The sequence below is a fragment of the Tursiops truncatus genome, chromosome 2, assembly GCF_011762595.2.
Source record: "Tursiops truncatus isolate mTurTru1 chromosome 2, mTurTru1.mat.Y, whole genome shotgun sequence".
Lineage (NCBI taxonomy): Eukaryota > Metazoa > Chordata > Mammalia > Artiodactyla > Delphinidae > Tursiops > Tursiops truncatus.
The window spans coordinates 91362927-91380711 of record NC_047035.1 but is presented as its reverse complement, the minus strand read 5'-3'; the positions used below and the strand labels follow the sequence as shown (position 1 = coordinate 91380711).

Below are 17785 nucleotides of genomic sequence, written 5' to 3'. Positions count from 1 at the left end.
TTGCTCTTCTTCAAGAGAAGGCCAGGGCCTACCCAGGGGCTGTATGCTGCCTGTGGGCCCCTGAGTTCTTTCTCTGTGAGAAGCCTGGCCCCAGGTAGACTCCCAGGAGAAGCTCTGCTTTAGTTTGGGTTCCTCAGGAAACTTTAGGACCACCTGGATAATATTTTCATCACCATACAAAAAATGGCGGTTTCAGAGACAACAGCAATAAGAGTCACTCTATACACATATTTTTAGCTCACAAAGTAAATTCATACATTCTCTTACAGTGGTTCCCAGAGCAGTATCAAAAGTCATTTGGAGATGGACATAGGGTTGCCAAGTTTATTTTGCCACGTAAAATCATTTAAAATCTACTATTTATGATTACAATTACTTCATAACAGAAAAGACATTTTACCACATATACAAAATAAAAAGAATAATCTCGAAAAAACAAACAAACAAAAACCCCCAGCATTTAAATTTAACTTTATAAAATTCTAACTATATAAAGTATACCTCTCCGTCTATGTACTTTTTTTTTTTAACATCTTTATTGGGGTATAATTGCTTTACAATGGTGTGTTAGTTTCTGCTTTATAACAAAGTGAATCAGTTATACATATACATATGTTCCCATATCTCTTCCCTCTTGCATCTCCCTCCCTCCCACCCTCCCCATCCCACCCCTCCAGGCGGTCACAAAGCACCGAGCTGATCTCCCTGTGCTATGCGGCTGCTTCCCACTAGCTATCTACCTTATGTTTGGTAGTGTATATATGTCCATGCCTCTCTCTTGCTTTGTCACAGCTCACCCTTCCCCCTCCCCATATCCTCAAGTCCGTTCTCTAGTAGGTCTGTGTCTTTATTCCTGTCTTACCCCTAGGTTCTTCATGACATTGTTTTTCCTTAAATTCCATATATATGTGTTAGCATACAGTATTTGTCTTTCTCTTTCTGACTTACTTCACTCTGTATGACAGACTCTAGGTCTATCCACCTCATTCCAAATAGCTCAATTTCGTTTCTTTTTATGGCTGAGTAATATTCCATTGTATATATGTGCCACATCTTCTTTATCCATATCTCCGATGATGGGCACTTAGGTTGTTTCCATCTCTGGGCTATTGTAAATAGATCTGCAATGAACATTTTGGTACATGACTCTTTTTGAATTATCGTTTTCTTAGGGTATATGCCCAAGTGGGATTGCTGGGTCATATGGTAGTTCTATTTGTAGTTTTTTAAGGAACCTCCATACTGTTCTCCATAGTGGCTGTACCAATTTACATTCCCACCAGCAGTGCAAGAGTGTTCCCTTTTCTCCACACCCTCTCCAGTATTTACTCTTTCTAGATTTTTTGATGATGGCCATTCTGACTGGTGTGAGATGATATCTCATTGTAGTTTTGATTTGCATTTCTCTAATGATTAATGATATTGAGCATTCTTTCATGTGTTTGTTGGCAATCTGTATATCTTCCTTGGAGAAATGTCTATTTAGGTTTTTTGCCCATTTTTGGATTGGGTTGTTTGTTTTTTGTTATTTAGCTGCATGAGCTGCTTGTAAATTTTGGAAATTAATCCTTTGTCAGTTGCTTCATTTGCAAATATTTTCTCCCATTCTGAGGGTTGTCTTTTCGTCTTGTTTATGGTTTCCTTTGCTGTGCAAAAGCTTTGAAGTTTCATTAGGTCCCATTTGTTTATTTTTGTTTTTATTTCCATTTCTCTAGGAGGTGGGTCAAAAAGGATCTTGCTGTGATTTATGTCATAGAGTGTTCTGCCTATGTTTTCCTCTAAGAGTTTGATAGTGTCTGGCCTTACATTTAGGTCTTTAATCCATTTTGAGCTTATTTTTGTGTATGGTGTTAGGGAGTGATCTGATGTCATACTTTTACATGTATCTGTCCAGTTTTCCCAGCACCACTTATTGAAGAGGCTGTCCTTTCTCCACTGTACATTCCTGCCTCCTTTATCATCAAAGATAAGGTGACCATATGTGCGTGGATTTATCTCTGGGCTTTCTATTCTGTTCCATTGATCTATCTTTCTGTTTTTGTGCCAGTACCATACTGTCTTGATTACTGTAGCTTTGTAGTGTAGTCTTAAGTCAGAGCCTGATTCCTCCAGCTCCGTTTTTCGTTCTCAAGATTGTTTTGGCTATTCGGGGTCTTTTGTGTTTCCATACAAATTGTGAACTTTTTTGTCCTAGGTCTGTGAAAAATGCCAGTGGTAGTTTGCTAGGGATTGCATTGAATCTGTAGATTGCTTTGGGTAGTATAGTCATTTTCACAATGTTGATTCTTCCAATCCAAGAACATGGTATATCTCTCCATCTATTTGTATCATCTTTAATTTCTTTCATCAGTGTCTTATAATTTTTTTCCATACAGGTCTTTTGTCTCCTTAGGTAGGTTTATTCCTAGATATTTTATTCTTTTTGTTGCAATGGTAAGTGGGAGTGTTTTCTGATTTCACTTTCAGATTTTTCATCATTAGTGTATAGGAATGCCAGAGATTTCTGCGCATTAATTTTGTATCATGCTACTTTACCAAATTCATTGATTAGCTCTAGTAGTTTTCTGGTAGCATCTTTAGGATTCTCTATGTATAGTATCATGTCATCTGCAAACCAGTGACAGCTTTACTTCTTCTTTCCGATTTGGATTCCTTTTATTTCCTTTTCTTCTCTGATTGCTGTGGCTAAAACTTCCAAAACTATGTTGAATAAGAGTGGTGAGAGTGGGCAACCTTGTCTTGTTCCTGATCTTAGTGGAAATGCTTTCAGTTTTTCACCATTGAGGATGATGTTGGCTGTGGGTTTGTCATATATGGCCTTTATTATGTTGAGGAAAGTTCCCTCTATGCCTACTTTCTGCAGGGTTTTTATCATAAATGGGTGTTGAATTTTGTCGAAAGCTTTCTCTGCATCTATTGAGATGATCATATGGTTTTTCTCCTTCAATTTGTTAATATGGTGTATCACATTGATTGATTTGTGTATATTGAAGAATCCTTGCATTCCTGGAATAAACCCCACTTGATCATGGTGTATGATCCTTTTAATGTGCTGTTGGATTCTGTGTGCTGGTATTTTGTTGAGGATTTTTGCATCTATGTTCATCAGTGATATTGGCCTGTAGTTTTCTTTCTTTGTGACATCCTTGTCTGGTTTTGGTATCAAGGTGATGGTGGCCTCGTAGAATGGATTTGGGTGTGTTCCTCCATCTGCTATATTTTGGAAGAGTTTGCGAAGGATAGGTGTTAGCTCTTCTCTAAATGTCTGATAGAATTCGCCTGTGAAGCCCTCTAGTCCTGGGCTTTTGTTTGTTGGAAGATTTTTAATCACAGTTTCAGTTTCAGTGCTTGTGATTGCTCTGTTCATATTTTCTGTTTCTTCCTGATTCAGGCTTGGCAGGTTGTGCATTTCTAAGAATTTGTCCATTTCTTCCAGATTGTCCATTTTATTGGCATAGAGTTGCTTGTAGTAATCTCTCATGATCTTTTGTATTTCGGCAGTGTCAGTTGTTACTTCTCCTTTTTCATTTCTAATTCTATCGATTTGAGTCTTCTCCCTTTTTTTCTTGATGAGTCTGGCTAAAGGTTTATCTATTTTGTTTATCTTCTCACGTCTATGTACTTTTGATATTATTACTATTTCTCTATAAATTGGCAAAAACTTTTTTAAAGACAAGCACTGGTTTGGGAACCAACATTTGGGAACCATTTCTCCATCGTTTTTGATACGTACAATCACCCACTTGTAAGTGAGAAAACTGAGTTTCAGAGATCATCAGCTCATAAGTGGTTGCACTAGGATTCAAATTCAAGTCTGTCTGCTCCAGAACAAGTGATTTTCTCCTGTTCCAGATTGTGTCTGTGTAACCAGGCTGCTTTGTGGTTCTTCCAGGAAATAGTTGACAGAAAACAGGCCTGATTTGCTTTTCAAAGTCTTGGCTAGACTTGGGTCACCAGAGTAAGCCCAGTGGATCTAATTTTGTCTTTGATCCAAAAATCACTGAGCTCATCAGATGGTATTAGCCTTTGAGAAGTTCCTCCCTAATTTCATTATCTGCTTTACCAGCAAAACTATCCTTACAGTTGGTTTCAAGGGCAGGAACACATATTAGAATTCTAATCTACCCGTATACATCTACTGACTGATGCCTGAAGTTCCTCCAGTTCAATCATCTCCATTGATGTATTTGAAAAAGAATATCATTAAAAACTTGGGAATAAAGTAAAAAAAAAAAGTGAATAGTATATCCTTTCAATGTTATGGTGAAGCATTGTTTAATAGACTCAACCAAGAATTCTTTAATTATCCAGGGAATGTAGTTGTGTCTCACTTTGCTTTTTACTATTAATTAAGGGCTCAGGCTCTGAAGTTACATGTTAACTTGTAGACTTTGTCTAGAATAGAGGCAAATTATTTTTGTCCAGTAGAAAAGATAACCCCAAAGGTTATGGTTTTATGGCCCTGTAGAACATTAACCAGTTTTGTCCCTAGGTTGGCAGACTTATTTCATTACACCTTTCCTGGTAGACTATATAAATCCCTGTTCCTCCAATTCCCATTTGAAACAGCTTTACCATACTGCTGGTTTCATCCCTCTTTGATGAGCTGAATAAAATCTATTTAAAGGCAGTTACCACCTATACCACTTTAAAATATTATCAATTATTTGCCTCTGTGAATGAAGAATCTGAGAACACATTTTGAGAAGTTGAAAGATACAGTATTTGGGATGTGAGGAAGATGAGGGAGAGGGTGCATTGGGGGGAGGGGAGATTAGCTAAACTTCTCAGGACAGTTGTACGAGAATACCTTCACATAGTTCCTTTTTTCACATAGTTCCTTTGTCCTTGAGCAGTGGCCAGTAAGCATGCCTTGCGAGAAACAGGATTTACAAAGAATAATGACTGGAGAAGAGGTTGAAAAGCTAGTTGGGGTTAGCCATGGTGAGAGATTGGAGTTGTACCCTGTAAATCATAGGAATTATTAAAGGTTTTAATCCAAGAACTGATAGGATCGTAGTTTTGAATTAGAAAGAAAGATAATTTTGATAACAGTATATTGGATGGGTGGAGGGAGAATCTCAGTGAGAGATGACCAGGGTTTGACTTGTATGTGAACATACATGAATGGAAAGTTGAGTATAAAATCAAATGGCAGTTCCAAGGCAGAACAGACAGATTTGGTGAGTGATGAGATGTAGAAAATGAAGAGAGGAGAGAGTCTGAGATGACAGTTGGATGGATGGGAGGATGGTGATGTTGATCAAAGCCTGTATTTTTGACCTGCTGAGTTTGAAGATTGCCAGAAATTTGAACTTAAGAGTTTGGACTAGAAAGAAAATGAAGTTTAGCAGTTCACTGGTTATGAATCGAAGCCATGGACATGCATATGAGTGTTGAAGAAAAACGTATCATTGGGAAACCTCTCCACTACTTCACTGGCTAGGGAACAATTGCATCGTTCACCAGAGGGCATCCTCTTCAATTATAGTACGCTACTGCCATGAACAGAGCTGCGCAACGAACAGTGAATAGTCCATGGCTTTTCAGAGCCATGAAGAGTTCACTGTCCACCACCTTGGCAAAAAATATGCATTTCCCACAGCCATTTTACTTTGTGGAATTGGAGGCTTAGGAAGACAAAGCACATTCTTAAATGTATGTTGCAGGAATGGAAGATCAGACTAGAAACACTTCCTAGGGGTAATGCTGCAGTCCTGGCAAGCACAGGTGATCTGACCCAAACTTTACACCCCTCATGCCTTCCTGTCTATTGACAAGCCTGATAAGAGCAGAGCTGAGTATGGGACAATTTGTCTACCTTATTTTTGTCCCTCCCCAGCTCTGCTTTCTGCAGTGCTTTCTCTTGACCTCCATGCCCCACCTGTAGGATCAACATGATTCCAGGCTGCAAAAGTAGAGAGCAAAGTGTAATTAATTCCCATGTATCCATCATCCAGCTTTAATAATTATCAGCACACAACCATTTTGCTTCATTTGTGCCCCATTCCCCCTACTTTTCTCCCCTGCTAGATTATTTTAAAGTAAATTTCAATGATCATATCATTACATCACTAAATACTTTCATATGTACCTCTAAAAGATAAGGACTTTTGAAGGGGACATAATTTAGGGAAAATTTTAAGATGTTCTAGATTAGAGTGTATAGGCTCAGTATCCATTCAGCCTTGCTGTTGTTCAGCTCTGCTTCTCCCTTGGACCTTTGCTCTGATAATAATGGCTCTCATAACAATGGCCTGCTATATGTCACTCACACCCATTTAGCCCTTACAGTAATGCTACGTATATGACAGACATTATCTTTTTTATACAGATGAAGAGAAACTGGGGCTCAGAGAGGTGAAGTAACTTGCCAAAATGACATAGATGGTATAAAGGGAAGACTAGAGACCAAAGCATTTTTTGGTCAAAAGAAAAACTTGTTTACCTTGTTAAGGAGGTTCTGTAAGGGAGCCCAGGCTTTTGAAAGCTTAGCTCACACACACACAAAAAGTTTCTGTTCAGTTTTAGCCCCAGTTTCTCTTTATGTATAAGAAAAATAATGTTGGGACTTCCCTGGTGGCGCAGTGGTTAAGAATCCACCTGCCAATGCAGGGGATAGGGGTTCGAGCCCTGGTCCGGGAAGATCCCACATGCTGCGGAGCAACTCAGCCCGTGGGCCACAACTACTGAGCCTACATGCCACAACTACTGAAGCCCACGTGCTCTAGGGCCCATGCTCCGCAACGAGAGAAGCCACCACAATGAAAAGCCTGTGCATGGCAATGAAGAGTAGCCCCCGCTCTCTGCAACTAGAGAAAGCCCACGTGCAGCAATGAAGACTCAAGGCAGCCAAAAATGAATAAATAGATAGATAGATAAATGTCTACTATGCAGCATTACTGTAAGGACTAAGTGGGTGTGTGACACAGAGTAGGCCATCATTATGAGCTAGCCATTATTATTAGAACAGAGGCCAGAGGGAGGAGAAGAACTGAACGCTACCAAGGCTGAACAGGTATTTAAGGGGAAATTTAAATCGATATTTAAAGAGAATAACACAAAATTACCAAGGTTACCAGGTTTGCACTTAGTCCACTCATGGTGGAAGAACACCGATTTTCTCTTGTGATTATCACATCTGCAGAAGCCATCACATATCTTCACTCATCAGTATTGCAAAAGCAGTTTGGGTAGGGAGTGTGTAAGTTACAGGAAAGGCTCACGATACCATCTAATTCTGATATCAGAATTAGATGGGGCAAACTTTTTTTTACCATTTATTTATTTACTTATTTATTCAGGTTATTGTTGTTGTTGATTTTTTAATCTCTGTGTGCAAAATGCTTCTTCCCCCCTGATTCTTAGTACTAAGTGTCTGTATTTGTTTCTATTGTTGCCATAAAAAAATTGCCACAGATTTAGCAGCTTAAATGACACAAATGTATTATTTTAACTTCCCACAGGTAAGTGTATTTCTGGCCACCAAAGTCCACATCTGTCCCACGTGCAAAATATACTCACCTCATCCCAAATTCCCCCAGTCTCAACTTATTACAGCATCAACTAAAAGTCCAAAATCTCATCAGCTCAAAAGGTTTAAATCTCATCATCAGCTCAGGTATGGGTGAAGCTCTCGGAGTGATCCATTCTGGGGCACAATTTCTTTCTACCTGTGGACCTGTGAAATTAAAGAAACAAGTTACCTGCTTTCAAAATATAATGGTGGGACAGGCATAGGATAACAGTTATAGGTATTTCAGTTCAAAAAGGGAGAAAGTGGAAAGCAAAAAAGAGTCATTTGTCTCAAGTATTTCTAAATCCAGCTAAACAAATTCCATTAGGTTTCAAGGTCTGAGAATAATCCTTTGTGGCCTGTGGCTCTGTCCCCTAGACTCATGGCTCTGCCTTCTGTCATCTTTCCTTTTTCATGAAGGGTAGCATGGGTTTGCAGCTGGGAGTAGTTTTATCAGCCTGTTTCCTACCTATAGAATTTTTGGAGTTTGACAACCTCAACTAGAAGGTTTGACAACCTTCTTTAATTTTGGACTTTCTCTGTCCATTTCAGTTCAACCTGGAAGGGTTTCTGCTGGCATGACATTCTCAAGAACCTTGTGGGTCTCCCATGTATGTAATGGGGATTTACTCCCTTAGACAAGAGGCTCATTCACAAACCTTTCCTAGGTAATCCCATTCTATTTTTGGCTTTTGTTTATATGGCTGAGAGAACAGACCTTAAACTCTCTAGTGTGATTGAGGGTGTGTATGAGGCACATCCTTAATCCAAGGGCCTTTTGTGACTTTATTCTCTGACCTTTTGATCTTTCCAATATGTCACACCTTTTCTGTAGAGTGCACATTTCCAACAGTGAATCTTTTAATTTTAGCACCTTGCCATCCAGATACTCTGAGAGTTTTCAAAATGATAAAAATCCTGGTTCTTCTTTGTTTAACAGTTCTTCCCTCAATTTATCTCTTTCCTCTTACATTTTACTAAACCAGCAAGAAGAAACTAGAACTCACTTTCAACACTTTGCTTGGAAATCTCCTCTGCTAAATGTCCAATTTTAGTTTTTACAAATCCTGCTTTCCACAGAACTGCAAGACACAATTCCACTAAACTTTTCTTTTTAAAAAAATTTTATTTATTTATTTATTTATGGCTGTGTTGGGTCTTCGTTGCTGTGTGCGGGCTTTCTCTAGTTGCGGCGAGCAGGGGCTACTGTTCATTGTGGTGTGCGGGCTTCTCATTGTGGTGGCTTCTCTTGTGGAGCACGGGCTCTAGGCACGTGGGCTTCAGTTGTTGTGGCACATGGACTCAGTAGTTGTGGCTCACAGGCTTATTTGCTCTGTGGCATATGGAATCTTCCCGGACCAGGGCTTGAACCCATCTCCCCTGCATTGGCAGGCAGATTCTTAACCGCTGGGCCACCAGGGAAGTCCACCACTAAACTTTCTGCCACTGTATAACAAGGATTCTCTTTCCTTCAGTTTCTAAGGGCTTGTTTTTTAGTTTCTTCTGAGACCTCATAGGCAGTATCTTTAAAGTCCATATTTCTAATAGTAATCCACTCAAAAGAAATCTAGACTCATTCTTCCAGCCATTGCCTGTTGCCCAGTCTGAAAGCCACTCCATTTTTGGTATTTGCTACAGTGGCACTCCACACCTGGTATCAAAATCTGTATTAGTTTTCTATTGCTGCCACAACAGATTACCACCAACTTATCTTCAACAACGTAAATTTACTAACTTACTACTCTGCACGTTAGAGATCTGCCATGGGTCTTACCAGGCTAAAATCAAAGTGTTGGGAATGACATATATACACTATTATGTATAAAATAGATAACTAATAAGAACCTGCTATATAAAAAATAAATAAATTAAATTTTAAAAAAAGTGTTGGCACAGCTGCATTCCTCTCTCAACAAAACTCTCTTTGAGAGTTTTGTTTATTTGTTTTTTGTTTTTGCTCATTTGGGTTGTTAGAATTCAGTTCTTTGCAGCTGTAAGTCTAATATCCCTGTTTCTTTGTTGGTTGTCAACTGAGGGCCCTTCCTAGCTTCCTTGACTCATGGTCAGCCTTCTCCTTCTTAAAAGCCAATAACGGCAGGTTGAGTCCTTCTCAGGTTTCAAATCTCTCCTCCTTTTTCTGTCTTAAATCTCCCAGCTCTTTCCACAGCTGGGAAGGGTTCTTTGCTTTGAAAGCATCATGTGATTAGATTGGGCCCACCCAGATAATTCCCCCATCTCAAGATCTGTAATCTTAATCACATTCTGTGATATTGTGATTTATAGTAAGAAATATATATTTGGTCTAAAACCTATAAAATTTCCCAAGTGATGAGAGCATCAAAGTTGTCTCTTGTCATATTGACGAAGTGAGTTTTGGAAAGCACGTAAGAATGGGAGCTGGTTGCCAAGGGAGCCGAGCATGTCATTACAGGGTTGGAAGTTTTAGTTCTAGCCCTCAGCCTCTGGGGAGGGGAGAGGGCTGGTGGTTGAATAGACTGCCAGTGGCCAGCAATTTAATCAATCATGCCTATGTAATGAAGCCTCCATAAGAACCCAAAAGTATGGTGTTCTGAGAGCTTCCAGATTGGTGAACACCTGGAGATTCAGAGAGCGTTGTACACTCAGAGAGAGCACGGAAGCTCCATGCCCTTTCCGCACACCTTGCCCTATGCATCTCTTTGAGCTGGCTGTTCCTGAGCTATATCCTTTCATCATAAACCAGTTATCTAATAAGTAAAATGTTTTCTCTGAGTTATGTGAGCTGCTGTAGCAAATTAATCGAACCCAAGGAGGGGGTTGTTGAGACCTCCAATCTATAGCCTGTCGGTCAGAAGCACAAGTAACAACCTGGGCTTGGGATTGGCATCTGAAGTGGAGGGCAGTCTTGTGGAACTGAGCCCATAACATGTGGAATCTGATGTGATCTCTGGATAGAAAGTGCCAGAACTGAGTTGAATTGTAGGACACCTAGTGGTGTGGGGGAAACACCCCCTCCCCACCGCACACATTGGAATCTGGTGATTAGACCACCTTTTACATTTGCAAAGTTTCTTTTACCATGTTTCTGATATTAGGACATGGATGTCTTTGGGAGTCTTTAGTCTGCCTACCATACTGTCAGCACCCATATCTGAACCCAGGTTAGTCTGACTATGTTTGGACTTTTTTCACCAGACTCCATAGTTATTTCCTAATTGCCCAGAGGCTCTGATCATCTTGTACCCCTGTTCTTGCCACTGTGTTTGTATCAGATAATAATGCTTTGGGCCATAAGTAACAGGTACCAGATAACCAAGAGCTGCTTGAGCTGCTTAAACCAGTAAAGGTTTATTTTTCTCATATAACAATGTATCTAGGGATGATTGCTGGTCTCGTTGCAGTGATTCAAGGATTTCAAGACCATTGGCTTGATAACTTGGTTGGTCTTTCTTTCATGATTGCAGTATGACTGCCACAGCTCCAGATAGCACATTCACATTCAGGATAGGAAGACGAGGGAAAAGGGAGGGGAGGCTCCAGTTTTCTCTGCCCCTTTTGTCAGGAAAGGAGGTGTTTTCTCAGAAGCCCCCATGAAACTTTCATTACATCTCATAGACCAGAACTGTGTCACATGCCCTGACACCCTGCAGTCGCAAGGAAGCCTGAGAAAGTGGGTATTCAGCTTTTCCCAGTAGAGGTGGGCAAAGGAAAAGAGGATTGGAAATGAAGTTTGGATTAGCCAACTCATAATGCCAGAGTTTCAATGGGTCCAGGACCCTGTCTTTGCCTTCTTCTCTTGCCGATCCACAGTTAGAATTGGAATCCTGCTCCTGGGTCAGACACCTCGTGATGACTGTGCTCTGACCACCTGTCCAACACCCACACACTCTTTGTAAGATATCCCTAACCCCAGTTAACCACTTAGAATGCCATCTGCAGGGATCTGGATGCACTTCCTGTCACTGTCTGCTGCTGGCCCTGGAAGCACCTGGCCACCTTTCAGAGGCCTAGAGACTCCACCAGTCCCTTTGGCTATGTACAAATAAGCTTCTGTTCTGACAGCACCTGTTTTTAAATGGGTCATTTTAAAGCTTTGTGTGTGTGTGTGTGTGTGTGTGTGTGTGTGTGTGTGTGTGTGTGTGCAACATGGTGCATGTGCATACAGAAAAAAGGGGAAATAGGCCACGTTGACCAAAGACGTTTTTATTCTATGCTAGCTTTAAATTCTATTTAGGTAGAAGTTCTTCTGAAAATATTACTATGGCAGAGATACTATTTTCTATCACAATATCCATTCTCCTCTCCTTCCTCAGTAACAGACTATGATTTTATGTGCAGCAGCCATGCACCCAGACAAAAGACTTCTTCATTCTCAGATAAAGAAGACTTCATTTTCTCTTACAGCTAGTTGCAGCCATGTGACTAAACTCCGGCTAATGTGATGTAAGTGGAACATTGTGTTGGGCTTCTAGGAGGTTTCTTTAAAGAGAGTGGGCATGTCCTTCTTTGTCCTTTCATCCATTTTGCTGCCTGGAGTGGAGATGAAATAGCTGGAGCTCTATCTGCCATTTTGGACCATGAGGAAAAGAGATATACTTTAAGGTTGGCCAAGAGCTGACACTCTCCTTGGACTTCCCACCTCCAGGGAAATAAATTTTTTGTTCAAGCCACTCTTCTTTAGAATTTTTGTGTTATTTTCAACTGAACCTGACCCTAAGTAACTCATCTATTTTTCGTCTGCATGATATCTAACTCTACGTAGCACTTTCAGGTACATTATCTCATTTTCAACAGATGGGAAAATATCCATTTTCCTGTGCTGTTTCTAGCTGGCCCTGGTTCCATGAGAGCCAGTGAGGGCCAACAGCAACCATCAGAGAGCTATTTACCTACCAAAGTTGAAAACTGTGGGAAAACTGGAAACATTTGGTTCAGGAGGCAAAAAGAAGATGTTGCTTTCAGAGTTAATGACAACTCTGGGGAAAACTCTGCCTCCGTTTTTCAAAGCTAGGCCGTGACTCTCGGAGACTCAACCCTTGTTCGCTATCTCACTACCCCATGTTTAAAAGGGTATTGGTCTGGGGCTTCCCTGGTGGTGCAGTGGTTAAGAATCTACCTGCCAATGCAGGGCACGTGGGAAGATCCTGCCAATGCAGGGCACATGGGCACATGGGAAGATCCCACATACCACGGAGCAACTAAGCCCGTGCACCACAACAACTGAGCCCTCATGCTGCAACTACTGAAGCCTGCATGCCTAGAGCCTGTGCTCCACAACAAGAGAAGCCACCACAATGAGAAGCCATTGCAATGAGAAGCCCGCGCACTGCAACAAAGAGTAGCCCCCACTTGCTGCAACTAGAGAAAGCCCGTGCGCAGTAATGAAGACCCAAGGCAGCCAAAAATAAATTTTTTAAAAAAAGGGTATTTGGTCTCTGCCAAGAGCTTTTTATGAATATTGTCTTGTGGAAAATTCTTCCTGAAACAGAGCTTCAGCAGTGTTTTCACTCCTCACTGATAGGCAGTTGGACTCATCCTCAGTGGAAATTCTTCAGGAGTAGGTATTGCCCAATGACTGTTCTTCAGGAGTGGGTCTGCTTTGTGATGGACATGGTATCCGTGGCTGGAGTAGGAGTCCTAGCCTCTGATGCCACCTGCTCCGCTTTGTTCCAAAGTAGCAATTGGTCCACCACCTCCCAGAGTTATTTTTGTCTTGTTCTATCTCCACCCCCCTATACTCTCTAGCACACCCTTCCTCCACCCCAAATCCCACACTGGGTTCTCTTCCAAAGCTGGGCAGGCATCTTTGCCCAGGTCCCCTTCTCCTCCACTCCTCTAAGAAATCCTAGCAGGACCTGGCTAATTCTATCATGGCCCAGCCTGACCCAGCACTTTCTTGAAACTGCCGGTTCCACCCAAGTAGCCCAGCCAGGGCAGGCTGTCCCTTAAACTGACACTTTGATTCACAACAGGCTCCCTTGGAGGGGGGCAGTGTGCCTCAAAGCAGAGGAGGCATACACAGTGGTCTAAGCAGAACCCTGCTTTCCAAGGGCAGTGACGAGAGGGGTTAATGTACTCTGATGGTTTAATGACAATAATGGTTTTTCTTATGTATTATTCATATTTTTATTCCTAACAGTCCTGTGAGGTATTTCAGGCAAATTTTATAGGTATGATCTCCAAAGAGGAGAGGGGAGCAAAAGCTGACATTTAGTGAGCACCAAGTATGAGTAGTTAGGTTCTTACCGCACACTGGCTGTCACCCTTCCCAGCAGGGAAGGGTACGTGCCTGAGGTGAGCCAGCACTCAGTTCTACACGAGACCCACCGTGGGGCTCGCACAAGCCAGGAAACAGGAGTGGCTTACTATAAACTCGGCACCTTGACTGTGTCTCCTGTAGTGTGGAGATGACAGGCCTGGGATCTAGACTTGAGCTCTCTGGTGTCCTGGGTGGCAGCAGAGGACAGTGGCTACCAGCACAGGCTCTGCAGCACGGGCTCTGCAGCCAGGCGGAGCTGCTGGAGGGCTCCTGGCCTCATGTTCAACAGCCAGGGGACCTTGCCCAAGTCACTGACCTTGCTCTGAGCCCGTATTCCACATCAGTAAGGCGGTGATGAAAATTGTGCCGGCCTCCGACATCTGTTACAATGATTGAATGTGAGTGCAGGTAAACTGTCTTTTGTTCCATCATTAGTAGCTCTTGTTAATAGTATTCTCATCATTACTAACTGAAGAGGACGTTCTGACATCCTGGGAGAAAGGAAGCCATCGGCCTTGCCCACCCACCCACCCACCTGGAATGGAAATCTTACTCAGTTAACGAGCCTGCTCTGGGGCTGTTGGGGTAGTTTTTCAGCTTCCGTCTTTGGGCTGAGAGCTGCCCAGCCGGCCTGGCTGGGCCTCTGAGGCTGTTCCCCACTCCCCAGTTGCAGATCTGGTTTCTCTCACCCTCATAAAAGGCCCCGGCAGAGATGCCTACCAGAGCCAAGATCTCCAGGGTCCCTAGGGACAGAGAAGCAGCCCACGGTGGCCATGGCTGCTTTCTTATCTTCCCTGGTCCCACTTGGTTTCCCTCCCTCTCCTCCCCAGCCCTTCTAGGATTCATTCCTCCTGAGGGACGGGGGCTGGTCTGAGCCCCTGGAGTGTGGCCGGCACAGTGCCTGCCTGGGTGAGCAGGCCCCCTGGGCACCCCGTCCTCCAGGCATGAAGACCTCAGCCAGGACTCACACAAGCCAGGCGGGCTCCTGTTTATCCTTCCTTCTCCAGGCCCACACGAGTGTTAGGAAATTGTTTCTCTGAACAGTGTTGGCTTTCTCAGCTTCTCCTACTTTGTGCTAATTTTTCTTTTTAGCTGCCTTGGATGGTATAGGCTCTACTCTGTAGGGGGTAAGAGTGCCAGCTTCAGGGGCAGGCAGCCCGAGTTCCAATGGCCTTTCTTTACACTGCCAGCCATGTGCTTGGTGAGGCATGCCCCATGTGTGGGGCACGGTGCCAAGTGCCTTACAGGGATTAGGATTAGCTCATGAGCCCTTATAACATCTCCATTAGATGATGGCTGCTCCTAACAGGTGAGGGCGTTCAGGCACAGAGAGGTAAACCATCTTTCTCAAGGCAGCATAGCATGGGGTCTGTGACACCAAGGAAGGGACCCTTGTGAGAGAAGGAGAGAGGTGGAGAGGAAAGAAAATGAGGAAGGTTACTTCACAGTCCTGCCCAGAGCCTGTCTCCTCAGCCCCAGGGATGTGGAGTCCAGCTGGCTTAGCCACTCTTCAGTTTTGCCAGGAGGAGGTGTGAGGGCAGAGAGGGAAGGTCAGTGAGCATTGACGGGAAGATTTATGAAGATGCACAAAAGGCCTTCCCAGGGAAAAACCATCCTAACAGTTTTGGGAGGTGGGATGTGAAAAGGTGAAGAATTTCTGTGGGGGAGGAGGAAGCCAGCAAGGATGCCTTTTCAGCTGCTTACAAGGAACCGTTTAATTCAGAACCTGTGTTTGGATCTCAAGGGAACTCAGGCCACCAAAGTCATAAAAACACATGAGCCTAATGCAGCCTTGTGGGCAATAAGACAGTGAAGGTGGCATCCCTGATTCCCGTGGCTGCCGGTTTGTTTTGATTTTTGGATTAATGTTCAGTTTCAGATGCAAGAGCCTTGGCCCACCAAGAAATGTAACCTTCAGCCGAGATTTTCTTGTCTCTTCTGATATGTGATTTCACATCCTCTCAGTGCTTCAGCAGTTTCCTCTTCTCCATTCCTAAAAGAACCTGCATTTCCCTTTCTCAGCTCCCTTCCTGGCTTCCTGTGTGCTAAGCCTCTTGCAGTTGTCATCATGTCTTCAGAATGCATTTGATAGGTACAGGAAGTTGCACCAGACGGGAGATGGAACCAGCAATCAATAAAAAAAGAACTATGTTTCTAAGAAAAATGCATCATGTCTTCCCCCAGGAGTTGTGTAGCATATGTCCTAATATCCGTAGAACAATGGGTCTAATTTTTAGCTCTTCTGCTTGGCTTTCCCGGTCATTTCAACAAAAAAGAAAATGGACCTTTTAACCCGCTGCCCAGCTTGCAGATGACTTACACTAAAGATTGCCTTTCCCTTTAACCCTTTCCTCAGATATCACAAAATAAAATCTCTCCTTTCTCTCCCTCCAGCTTTATTTCTCCTGGCTACTAGTTTAGTATATTTATGGTGCATGAGTCATCAAGCTGCCGCCTGATTGGATAAAAACCAAGCACCCCTGAGACCATCAGTCAATTACAGCTATTCTCAGCTTCATTCACTGATTTATTAGCTTGCACACACAGAGAGAAATTCATTCAGCAAAGTTCATTCATAAAAATTTCAACACTCTGCGTATCATCCTGCACATCTCAGCCTTCTGTTGCAGATAGGCTCCTGAAAGAAGCTCTGAGGGGAGTCGGGGAGGGAAGGAAGCTCGGAGCCAGGGTGGGCAGGCTGGGAGGGGATCTGAAGAACACGGAGGGATCACAAGTCCCTGAAATAATGCGGAGCAGCGCCTGTCACTAGCACTCCTGGCTTGTGGCCCAGAAGGGATGCATGACAAGATCTTCCAAGAGAGGGCAGCCGTCAGAAGAAACGAACCCAGGCTCAAGGGCCTTTGGCCCACATATACATTTTCTTTGCTCCTTTTTTAAAAAATGAGCAATCACTGGAACAAGTAAAGGGTTAATGAGCCAGACATTGCCCCGCCCTGTGGGAACCGGAGGGAGCAGGTTTGAAAGTTCCTGTGTGCAGAAGGGGAGGCTGGGGGGTAGGGGGCGTTAAATATTTCTGCAAGGCTCCCGCGCCGCCAGCGATGCGGCGGGACCGGCTGGCCGGGCGCGCGGCCCCGTTCCGTGCCTAAGAGTTGGCCGTGAGCGGTTGCCGGCGCCGCCGCGAGCCTGGGTCCAGGCTTTCCCAGCAAGGAATCCGACGCGAGAACACCGGGTGCCGCCGCAGGGCCAGGGAGGGACTAAAATCAGCTGGGAAGGCGTTTTCCCCTGGGCTGTTACCCTCGAGGACCCTGAGCCGAAGCGGGCGAGGGCGAGGGCGAGAACGGAGTTGGAGAGGTGGCAGCCGCCAAGTTGCACGGGGCGTTGAGGCATTTGCTTTCCGCACTGTTTATCTAGCAGACGACGAGGCGATTTATGCAACAGTATCCTGTTTCAGCACTGCCAAGGCTATGCGAGAACGCGGTCCGGACAGCCTGGCAGGACTCGTGCTGTATGTAGGACTCTTCAGGCACCCCGGGATGCTGCACAGGGCCAAGTATAGCCGCTTTCGGAACGAGTCCATCACGTCCTTGGACGAAGGCAGCCCCGGAGGCTCGGGGGGGAACAAGGGCTCGCCACAGCCTCCCTACCCCGCCCTGGCACCTCACCTGCCGGCTGAAGATGCCACCTTGGCGTCCCAGGAGAGCCCCACCCCACTGTGCACCTTGATCCCTCGCATGGCCAGCGTAAAGCTGGCCAACCCAGCCACCTTGCTGAGTCTGAAAAACTTTTGCTTGGGTACCAAAGAGGTACCTCGACTCAAGCTCCAGGAAAGCCAAGACCCGGCTCCCAGCAGCCCGGCTTCCCCTGAAACCAGTCTGAATAGGGCCATGCCAGCACCTCCGCCTCAGCGGGATGCCCTGGGGCACAGGGCGACCTCTTTAACTCCTGATGCCTGCCCCCTTCCCGGCCCTGGGGAGCCAACCCCCGGGAGCAGGCAGGACAAGCACTTTCTGCAGCACCTGTTGGGGATGGGCATGAACTACTATGTGAGGGTAAGTCCATTTTCCTGTCTG

General features: G+C 44.0%; 1 protein-coding gene across 5 annotated transcripts in view; it reads left to right on the top strand.

Moving 5' to 3' along the window:
- Positions 1-16457: 16457 nt before the first annotated feature.
- SHC4 (SHC adaptor protein 4) overlaps positions 16458-17785 on the top strand; it is a 132171-nt gene continuing 130843 nt past the window's right edge. Inside the window, exon 1 of one of the 5 annotated variants that reach the window (XM_073800938.1) lies at positions 16458-17764. In XM_073800938.1, coding sequence (XP_073657039.1) covers positions 17180-17764 — 585 coding nt within the window. In that variant the 5' untranslated portion in view covers positions 16458-17179. The remainder of the gene's footprint in view (positions 17765-17785) is intronic. The other 4 variants (XM_073800935.1, XM_073800937.1, XM_073800936.1 and 1 more) reach the window with 4 other exon arrangements.